Source organism: Nicotiana tabacum, chromosome 8, assembly GCF_000715075.1.
Source record: "Nicotiana tabacum cultivar K326 chromosome 8, ASM71507v2, whole genome shotgun sequence".
Classification (NCBI taxonomy): Eukaryota; Viridiplantae; Streptophyta; class Magnoliopsida; order Solanales; family Solanaceae; genus Nicotiana; species Nicotiana tabacum.
In genome coordinates, this window is record NC_134087.1 from 73,540,872 (window position 1) to 73,552,448 (window position 11,577).

At 36.3% G+C, this 11,577-nt stretch overlaps 1 protein-coding gene across 1 annotated transcript; it reads right to left on the reverse strand.

Moving 5' to 3' along the window:
- Window positions 1-4,271: 4,271 nt before the first annotated feature.
- LOC107774324 (COP9 signalosome complex subunit 5a) lies at window positions 4,272-11,154 on the reverse strand. Its single transcript, XM_016593822.2, has 6 exons — window positions 10,610-11,154; window positions 9,037-9,318; window positions 8,801-8,948; window positions 8,598-8,680; window positions 4,893-4,970; window positions 4,272-4,803 (listed from the first exon to the last, which is right to left on the reverse strand). Exons 1-6 carry the CDS (start codon window positions 11,030-11,032, stop codon window positions 4,714-4,716), a joined length of 1,104 nt encoding a protein of 367 aa, XP_016449308.1. The 5' UTR covers window positions 11,033-11,154; the 3' UTR covers window positions 4,272-4,713.
- Window positions 11,155-11,577: the final 423 nt, after the last annotated feature.

Here is an 11,577-nt window from a genome sequence, read left to right on the forward strand (position 1 = left end):
ATTTTCAGAAAGTATTACTCTCAAAAATATTCTCCCAAATAATAATCCTCTCCCTCTCTAAGTCTTACTTTTCTCTCTTTTTTGTTCAAGTCTAAGTTTTTTTTCTCTAAGTCTAGTCTTAGTCCTCCAAAAAACTCCCCTATTTCAAGTCAAGAATGACTCTATATATAGCAAGACAAGTCTTCAATTCCCAACCCCAAATTATTCCCCCAATGGCATGCTTTGTCCCACTATCAAATGTCTTCTTTATTTTAAAACTTTGTCCCCCATGCCTACATTAAATAAATGTCACATTACCAACCCATTACAATATGTCCCTCATGCCTACATTAAACAAGTACAAGATTCCTCAACCCATTATAATTTGTCTTCCATGCCTAACATAAACAAATACAATATTCCCCTCCACTACATTATGTTTTGTCCTATTATGTTAAACAATTATATCAAACACCACTCCATTATATTTTGTCCCTCATGCTTAACATAAAGAATTGAAATAATGTTCAATTACCAAACTACCCCTTCGACCTTATTGCAATTACAAATCTACCCCCGAATGCAATGCAATTTACCAGATTACCCCCATCAGCTCTAAACACTCAATTAATCATAACTTGACCAAAATATGATCAAGATGACCAATTTCTCAACAATCTTCAACAACAATTATATGAACACCATGAACAACACAACTCAAAATTAATGGAATGAATTAACCATATCGGGAACCAATCCTGGTTAATTTAGACCATGAATGTATGAGCAAGAACACAACAATACAAACAACAAAATACTAAATTAACAAATCAAAGACAAACATAAACTCACATTAAATCACTGGATTTAAACATGAACTTCAAACAAAGATGAACATGAATTAAATCTGTTTTTAAGCAACAAACATGACGGATTCTAACGATTCAAACAACATTAATATTTTCTGGAAAATACATAACACATGAAACAAATTGAAGAAATAATTAATTAAATTTCAATTTGAATCTAACAAACATTAAACTAACAAATATTCACTTCAACAATAATACGAACATGAAATAAACATGAAAAACAAGTAATTAATCTTTCATTTGGAATCTGAAAAATTAATTTAACAAACAACACATGAACATGAACTAAAAATTAAATCAAACGATAAACAAAACAAACATTTGCCGATTTTAGATTCGAAAATATCAAAACAAAATACGGGCAAAAAATAAAACTCGAAAATCTACTAACCGGAGATGAACAACGACGAATTCGATTGTATGGACTGTTTCGACAACCCTCAAATGGGAATAAATCTGCCCGGACTCAACAACGAACTCAACGACGAACGAACGACGGAGACGATCCGAAGCAAACGAAGAAGATGAAGAAGGCGTTGGACGTAGCAAGGTCGACGGACTGTGGCGGGCGCAGCTGAAGCAGCTATGGTCGTCGACATGCTGCTGCGTTCAACGACCGTCGTTGATGAGGAACAACAAACGTCGACGCAGCAGAAACTGTGCTCGAGCAGCAACAATATCCATGGCCGACGATGAGGAAGGTGAAGCAGAAGCAGCAGCGCTGGGTCTGTTTGGCTCGACTGGTTCATCCGGGCAGCAGTGACTGGTTCTGTGAAGACGCAGCAACGGGGTTTGGACGATGAAGCCGCAGCTCGGAGGAAGGGGGTGAAGCAGCGGCGTCGGAGGGTTGTTTGGACGTGAAGAAGCAGCAGCTGGGGGGGACTGTACGTCGAGCAGTAGCAGTCATGGTGAACTGCCTGAAACTGCGAACGGGAAGGATGAAGCAACAACGATGGTGAGTGCAGCAGTTGTTGCTGCCGTGTCGCCGAGCTGGAGGGTGAAGGAGGCAGCCATAGACGTTGGTGTTTGGAAGGCGAGGGCATTCATGGTCGTCGTTTTAGGGTGGTGTTGACGACGAGGGAGGGGACTGTTTGGTTGAAGGACTGGATGACGCCATGGGAGGCAGCCATGGTTATCTTGGGTCGAAGGTTTTGGAGAAGAAGAAGATGGAGGGGGGAGGCGGATGTTAGTGTTAGGGTTTTTGTTTTTGTTATTTTTTGTTTTGTTCTTGTGTTTAGACCCAAAAATGAAGAATGGGGTTGGGTATTGGGTTAATGGGGCGGACCGGGTCGACCCGGTCTGAAGTGGACTGGGTCATGGAGAAGATTGGGCAATTTTTTGGGCCTTTGACTTACAATTGAGGAAGTGGCCCAATCCGATTTTCTTTTGTATTTTTGTTCTCTTTTCTTCTTTTATTTTCTAAAACTAAATTATAAAAGTACTTAAATTATTATTAAGAACTAAATTAAGTTATAAAAGTGCAAATTAACTCCCAATAACAATTAACGCACAATTAAGTAATAATTAAGCATAAAATTGTTCATTTGGACATTAAATGCTAAAAATGCAAAAGATGCCTATTTTTGTAATTTTTAATTTTTTTGTAAAACTAATTTAATTACTAACAATTGTAGAATTAAATCCTACATGCGAAATGCGACATATTTTTGTATTTTTTATTAATTTAACAAATAAACAAACACAGACAAATACAAACAATTATCCAAAAATATTATAAAATCTCACAAAATTGCACACCAAGAAAAAATCATTTTATTTGAATTTTTTAGGAGTGATTCTCATATAGGGCAAAAATCACGTGCTTACAATGCCATTTTTCTTTTTTCATAAAACTTTCTTAGAAACTTGTTCAAAATATTTTCTAGAAAATTATCCAAAGAATAGAGTGATGAATAGAATCAACAACGTATCATCAATAACAGTTTATAAAATAAGCCCAACTCTTTTTCTAAAACTCGAATGCTGAAAAAACAATTGAACTTTAGATTGACAATTGCAAGATCTACCTTGTACATGTCTACTTTCACAAGGTACAAGGAGATTGGCACGTACAAATTCTTAGTCATTTTTCCTGAACTCGAATACACAAACTCTGAAAGTACGAAAGCAATATAGTTTACTAAAGAAAGACAAAGGGTTTTTTGGGCAGGAGTTTATTACATAAATAGCCGGTCATATTCATTGTTTACTTTTTTTAATCGTATATATAGTTTATACATTGATTATACACGATTATATGCATACAATACATAAATTATACCTTCACTAGCTATTTTTAATTTAAGCGATTGGGTGGACATCTATTTGGGGTAATTCTTCAATTTAAATGGTTCCGTGTGTCTGAATAAATCCCTATAAAATATAAATAAGACACAGTTGTGACGCAATTAATCCTCCATAAAAGTCTATTAAAATAGGCGTGGCACAATCTCTTAACAAACATACTATCATGACTCTTGAACTCTCTTTTTGTCCTTTGGATTTTCGCTACACAAGAGTATATGGATTCGACTAATCCAAATCTGCGAGGGACAAATTGCCAGCCAAAGGGAGCAAAACACTTTTTCTCCAAAGATTCTCTTTATAACTTGAGATCTCTAAAGTGGTTTTTTTCGAGAAAAATTTCTAACCACCTTTAAAGCTTTCTTAGTTAGGGAAGCGCCATCTTATGTGAAATTCCTACATAAATGGTTGGATCTTTGAAAAAACCTTTTATGAGAATATGCTGTTCAAGTTAAGTTTCTTTATTGTCTCTTATTAAGGGGCGTTTGGACATAAGAATTGTAAAATTTCAAAATAGGGGGGAAATTTTTTTTAAGTGAAAATGGTATTTGAAATTTGAATTATGTTTAGACATGAATATAATTTTGGATTGTTTTTAAAATTTTGTGAGTGAAAATTTTGAAAAACAGCTTTTTGAAGTTTTTTAAATTTTCGAAAATTTCCAAAATGCATCTTCAAATGAAAATTTTATGAACAAACACAGATTTCGGAGAAAAAGTGAAATTTTTTTGGAAAAAATTTCTTATGTCCAAATGGGCTCTAAGAGAAGAGAAGACGGATTCCAATCATCTCACCATACCCTTTGTTTAAAACATTTCGATTTATTCTAACTAGATTTAAAAAAAAAATCTTAATCCGTCTTTAACAAACCCTATAAAATGATGGCGAACAATGAAGAAAGAAAAGTACTCATAATAAAAAGGGATTCTTTAATAAAAAGGGAAAGAAACAAAGTACTAACTCTGGTTTTGAAATTTGAAAAAACAAACGTCCTACTGCTTACACTGGATTCAGGTCCTCTTAGATTTTGCTGCCTCCGGATTAACCTTTGCATTTCTCAATATATAGAATAGAAGACAATCAAGTTAATAAATATTAAGAACAAGGTGTTGTCAAAGAAACTAGTTGACGCACGAGTGGTTTCTATACATACAGTTCTTATGTAGAGATCAATCTAGCTCTTACCAGTTGTCTAAAGAGAACTGAACTGAGAAAATTAATATCATTCATAGAAAGTTTTACTAGAATGGCAGTTCAGTAGTTAATGTGATCCCTTGTAGAGTCGGGTTTTTCCTTAAAAGAACCGAACCAAGCATGTCGCTTTACTAAATTTATAATTAACCAAAGAGAAGGAGAAGAACTAGTGAAAGATTTGGCAAAATCTTCCATAACGTTAAACTGCAATGGTCACTAAATCTCTAGAGTCGATCACCTTAAACTTTCACCTCTTTGGAGCTATGTAAGAGCGGAGTCAAAGTTGTATAGCAACGGACTGCAAAAATAAACCTACAAGTTGCACCAAACAGATGTACATCCGGATTAATAGGATATAAACTTTTCAGGTTTCGATCATGGGCTCAGGACCGGAGGGTTCTGTCTGCGACTTGCCTGACTGACAAACACTATTAAAGAGAATGTTTTTGATAACCTGAAAGTCACAGATAAATACATCCGGAGTGTCAAGACTCAAGCTATGAGAAAGATATGTGGCTAATATAAGAATAGAGCAGCATATACCTGCGACATTAAGCCATGAACTTGCTCGACAGTAATCTTAGCACTATCACGTGTAATCTTAGCAAGCTGAGATTCTTCCTGCAAAACAGAGGACCAACACATTTAGTTGCAACTCAGAGGTCCAACACATTTAGTACCACTATAACGCAATGTTGTATTTTGCAATTCACAAAAGCATGATAGCTTTCAAAGCATAGTCTGAGGATCTAGATAAAGACAAGGTCACTCCATATAACCAAGCTCAATGGTGCAAAAGCAAATAGTAAGATACATGAAGTGAAACAATATGACACATCACCACCCACCAAAATATAATTTTGGAAGTGGGAAAAATGGTTGGTTTTATGCTTTCAGGATCTACTTTCCACGGTACAAATAATGCATATATGAAGGCAAGTAGAGTGATACACTGATTGAGAACCACTTCCCAAGGCATAAGACTGAATACCAAATTAGTAATCACAAAGCTTCCTCAAACAAGACCGCAAGCCCCTTATGTAACAATGATATAGACACATGGTGGTATTTCAGAGATATTCAATAAAGATGCCAGGTCCGTTTTTACACCTACTTCTGCTTCAAGGGTCAGATATTTGGCAAGCGATTGTTTTTCACACACTAAAACCAGGACAGTAAAAAATACCTTTTATTTCGCAGGTCTACTATATTAACCACACTCTACAAACAGAGGATCAGATCATTCAAAGGTAAAAATAGGATCAGTTTAACACTAGTTATCACAATGAACTAGTTTTCTCTTCGGAACGATATTTGAAACACATTAATCACACGAGTAGGAAACTTTCTCTGGCCACTATACTTTTTTTTATATCTTCTGCTAAAGCAGTAGGAGAACTCTTTGTTCATCAACTCTTGGCCTTTTCACCTTTTCATAAGAGTTCCACATACAAATTGCTGAGACTTGCATGAACCTAAACCATAATCAACTGACAGCTAATCATAGTACCACATCTGAATACACAACATACCCTTCCTTTTTGTTCTCTTCAATGGTTACTTTCTCCAAGTTTCTCTTTATAAGCACACGTTAGGTGCTCCAATTTCTAGTCATAACGATTATGGATGTGGATGCGTTTTCTTGCATCATTCTTATCAAAGTACCTCGCGGCGCCCTCTCCTAAGTATGCCACCATCAAAGGGACCCTTAGCAAGTGCATAATGGGTTTCGAGGTAATGGGCAAGCCAACCGTAAACATAATGGATGGAAAATAAATTTGACCTGATCAAGTTGGGAAGAACACGAAATCTTATTCAAATCATGATAGACACTCGCCAAAACTGGGACCGCAAGGCTAATCTTCCGTCCGCTTTCCATCATAAAAGTCTCGGGAAGAATGAAGTTTTCTGCCTTATAGGAAAATACAAAAGCACATAGCCAACACGATAAGAAGGCAGCTAGATATGTTTTATCTTTCTTGTCCAACCTCACCCTAAGCTTGGAAAATGCAGCTTCTTCATCACTTGACCATCTAGTTGTCTCGAGAATAACTCCATTACGATTATGTGTCGACTTTAGGTGCGCGGATTTCTTTTCCTTCCGTAATGGGGCAAGTTTATATATTAAAGCTTTCTTACCCCAAAAATTTGTCCACTTACACAAGGAGACCTTTTGGTTAACGCATGTACCTTAAAATGAGGGAAAACAACAAATAAGTACTCGCAAGATCAAGAACAAATCTCATCTGTTTTTCGTCGAAACATGTGAGTTCCCTTGTCTCGGGTACCACTTCCTCGTACAGCGATCCCGCAATGGGCAAACCTCCAAGAATATGTAAGTCCTAACGAGAGATAGATAGCTCTCCAGGTGATGTAAGAAGTGTGTTCGTCCTGGTGCATCAAGCCTCACAAAATGCTTGCAAAACGTTCGAGTTTCGATCGTAAGTGAAAAGCGAGGCACAGACAGCATCATAAATCTTTGTTGTACTCAAGGTTTGCTAGCTTCTACCAAGTACATCTTCAATCCATTTTCAATATCCTCAAATGTGACGATACTCTACCTTGATTGTTACCGTGTTTCCCCAACATAACTCTCCTTGAATTATGCAACGCCCTAAGTTCGAAAGGGTGCTAGCAATGTTTACGTGGCGATGGATTGGCGCTTGGAGAGACCACATCTTGGATAGTGAATTAGAAGTAGACTTGTGCTCCAAAAGGTCTCCTTGAACAAGCGGACAAATTTTTGGTGTATGAAAGCTTTAATATATAAACTTGCCCCATTACGGAAGGAAAAGAAATATGTGCTCCTAAAGTCGACACATAATCCTAACGGAGTTATTCCTGAAAAGACTAGATGGTCAAGTGATGAAAAAGTTGTATTTTCCAAGCTTAGGGTGAGGTCTGACAACAAAGATGAAACATATCTAGCGACCTTCTTATCATGTTGACTATGAAACTTCATTCGTCCCGAGACTTTTAAGACGGCAAGCGAACGGAAGGTTAGCCTTGCAATCCCAATTTTGGCGAGTGTCTATCATTGGTTTGAATAAGACTGTGTTTTTCCCAACTTGATCATGTCAAAATTCGTTTTCCCATCCGTTATATTTACGGTTGGCAGTTGGCTTGCCTATTACCTCAAAACCCATTATGCACTTGCTAAGGGTCCATCTGTCCCTTTGATGGTGGCATACTCAAGAGAGCGTGCCGCAAGGTACTTTGATAAGAATGATGCAAAAAAAGCATCCAAGATGGAGAGAAGTAGTACATATTAAGCCAATTGACATGTTAATAAGAAAATCATATTAGTAAATGTATAAACTAAGTACTTGCTAATTTAATAATAATAATAATAATAATAATAATAATAATAAATAATAAATAATAAGGAACAATCAATTTATTTGATTACTAAATAATGTGTATCTTTTGATTTTGTATAGATTTTATTATATTTATGCACACTATATTAAAAAAAATAACTAATATTTATTAAAATAATATGATATATTAAATCATAATTTTATAAGACTAATATTCTGTCAGATTAACCGCTCATCTAACACTAGTTATCACAATGAACTAGTTTTCTCTTCGGAACGATATTTGAAACACATTAATCACACGAGTAGGAAACTTTCTCTGGCCACTATACTTTTTTTTATATCTTCTGCTAAAGTAGTAAGAGAACTCTTTGTTCATCAACTCTTGGCCTTTTCACCTTTTCCTAAGAGTTCCACATACAAATGGCTGAGATTTGCATGAACCTAAACCACAATCAACTGACAGCTAATCATAGTTCCACATTTAAATACACAACGTACCCTTCCTTTTTCTTCTCTTCTTTGGTTACTTTCTCCAAGTTTCTCTTTATAAGCACATGTTAGGTGCTCCAGTTTCTAAGTTATAGCAAACTCTCCATCAAGCACAAGAAGAAAAGAAAATGAATATAACAATCAAATCAAATGAATATGTACTATTGGAGGCAGGTTTATATTGAGTTCCCTTAGCATATCCTGGCACATTTTAGTTATAAGCAGTTTCATAGCCCAGCAAAATATGATCAAGAGGGCCTAATACGCCACACAGTAACAAAGTTTGATATCTTCGAATAGGAATCACATGCCAAAGAGATTCAAATCCAAAATAGTAAAGAACTGCCAAACCAATATTCTCAAACAAAGTAAGAAATAGACATGTAATTTAAGGTATGAATTGTCAAGACTCAAGACAACACAAAAAAGAAAATACCTCTTTCTTCCTTTGAGGGGGCGCCATTAAGGGGCCAAAACGTGAATGAGACAGTTGATTTTCAGCTTGCTCCAGCTTTTCAGCTGCATGATTTAATGGGGTCAACTAATTTCGAGGTGTTTCAAAAGTGGAAACTTATATCCAACCATCAATTCATTCTGATAATAATAGAAAGTGGATATATTAAGCAACAATAATATTACCAAGATCAGATATCTGTCCAGCAACATAGTCTCCATTTCCAAGCAAAGGAGAAGACGAAAGCGTGTTCACCCAATACTTGTTCCATAGTAGGTCCAAGAGATGGCAATCAAGAGAGGACTTGAAATACGTAATATCCAATGAATAATACTGCAAATTAAGAGAAAAACTGGTGAGCTAACAGTCAAAGGTTTAAACATATATGTGTGAGTGCATGTGGCCATGCCAAAGAGGCAACCTGCTTGCAATGTACTCCAAAGTCTTCGATTTTGTTCAACGGAATGGTCTGGTACTCTGAGATGGGATCATCTGGAGGCTTGTATCCTTCTGGATATGTTCGAAAGGCACCAATCTCGACTTTTCCAGCAGAAACAGTTCTTGTTGGATCAATAACAACTGCAAGAAAGGGCTCCTGATATTGCTGGTTAAGCATTTGTGTGGTAACATCAATGCCAGAGAGCCAGCATCCATAACCAGGATGAGAATGGTACCACCCAACCACATTTTCCAGCCGACCAGCCTATACCAAAAACTGAGTAAGAGAATGGTCTGAACAAACTACATCCACAACCTTCCAACTGAGAAATCAATTGAGACACAATGCAGAAAATCCTATATACAAATGCACACAGCCTAAATTTAAGCAACTCAAAAGAATTTCTAGGTGCAACAAGATTGAATTCCGTGACCAATGGAAGATCTTTGACCAGAAGCTCTAATAAACTGCAAGGTTACTAACTCCTGATATAGACAGAGGTATTTATAAATACAAGTAGAAGCTCCACATAAATACTTATAGAAACACATATGAAGCAATAGGTCATCTGTAATAATTGACTTTTTGCTGATGATTCTCCAAAAAATGCATGTGAAACCATGGCACATGAGCAAGAATCTGTGGTATGTCCCCAAGATTGGTAAACAACAGTTGCCATAGATACCGGATCAAAGACTTAAGAACCAATCAAGAGAGGCCACTCTATTCTCAAAATGACAAATTTTGGCTTAACGGCATGTACTAACACGATGATGGAAACCTACGCAATGTACTACAGACTAATAGCAGGCTATGACCAAAGAATCACTAAGGAGTGCCCTAAGATGCAATTCCGAAGCAATGGCATGAGCATGCTAACATGTAATTGGCGAGATTAAACACTATTAACTTCAAATACCAAACAACAATCTGTTTGTAGGAGCATCCTGATCTAGAATCAAATAGTGGAGTACACCTTTTTCTTTTATAACCATGGAGGCCACTCTTACGTAATAAGATCCATCACACACAGATCACAATGATCATATCTCTTATTATTTCTTAAGAGAAAATTACAAATATTATGTAGGTTGATAAACAGATTAGAAATAATAGCATACCAAGGAATTAAACCTTAATTTTTAAACAATGTAACATGATTTTCTTCTCCACTAAAAATATTTCCACTTAATTTCACATGGAACAACTTCCATTAATGAGATTCTGTCAATATGCCACACAACCCTTAAGGAAAAGCCTTAATTTAACCTTGACAGTATTCTAAGTAGCATGAAATAAGGACATTTTGTTTTAGTTAATCTTTGGCGCACCCATGAGGCTCCTGTCATAGGTTCTCTACTATTATATAGCACATATTCAGAAAATTTTCCACCACATTAATAAAACATCAATAGGAAAAAAGAGAATTACATCAATTCCACAGAGGCCCCCGAGATTAACTATGCATATATAGGAAACAAAGAATAATATCATGACATGGCCAATAGGCTTATGAACCAAATTACATATTATTAAAAATTTAAAAGGCACTAACCTGCTTGTTGGTCTGTGAATACTCGACCATATATTCATAGGCATCAGCTTGAGCATTAACCCTAGTTTCAGTGCCTTCAACGGGAAGGGCAAAAGCGTCCATGACAATAATCGCATCGCCATCAGTCTTACCCTGCATGAGTCCCATCACCTCAATCGTACCACCGGAACGCGCGTGAACGACCATCTTGAGAAGCGCGAGAGCAGAGATCTTCACGCGCTTAAAGAAGTGAGGGTCACTCGCCCACGGTTTCTCCCGCTGGAACTTCGTCTGTGCCGCCTCGTCGTAGTGGAATATGGCGTCAGACGCCAAATTTTCCGGTGTCGAACCCGACGGCGCGTCCATTGTCACGATGTTGTTCTCTAACTCCCAGGTTTGCTGCGCCATCGCCGCCGAGGATGCGTAGGAATTGAGAGGATCCATTGGAACTTGGAAAAGTGCAATTGCAGAGCTCTTCTATACACACTGATTTTATAAGTGAAAAATCGGGGAAGGGTTAATTTGAAGAAGTTCGGCAAAAGAGAAATTTAAGAAAAGCACTAAATAACCCTGTAGTATCACTTCGTTGCAGATACATGCCTTATATTTTAAAAGCATACTTATCTCCTTAATTTTTGGAAGTTATACACAAATATTAGTTTGACTATATTTCTATTTTACAAGGTGTTAAGTGTTTTGGTTTAATGAGAAAATTAAAAAAAGTTATATTAATTCTATTAAGTATGTGTTATATTATGAACTATAAAGAAATTAAATAAGGGAGATATGTGTTATATTGTGAACCATAAGAGAGGTTATTGTTACAAAGCCAAAATTTAAGGGAGGTCTCTGAATTTATCTCTTATTATTTTTATAATAAAAATATCATTTTGCAATTCAATGAATAGTAGGCTCTCCTTTCTATTCTTCTCTATTTAAATACTAGTTTTTTGTCTATAGTTGATTTTCATTATCCCAATACAACTACT

Excerpts from the sequence above, each read along its gene's own strand:
- LOC107774324 (XM_016593822.2), bottom strand. The coding sequence starts at position 11,032 with ATGGATCCTCTCAATTCCTACGCATCCTCGGCGGCGATGGCGCAGCAA. Across the intron at positions 4,971-8,597 it reads CCCCTCAAAGGAAGAAAGAG|GAAGAATCTCAGCTTGCTAA; the intron begins GTATTTTCTTTT and ends TCTGTTTTGCAG. Across the intron at positions 4,804-4,892 it reads TTCATGGCTTAATGTCGCAG|GTTATCAAAAACATTCTCTT; the intron begins GTATATGCTGCT and ends TGTGACTTTCAG.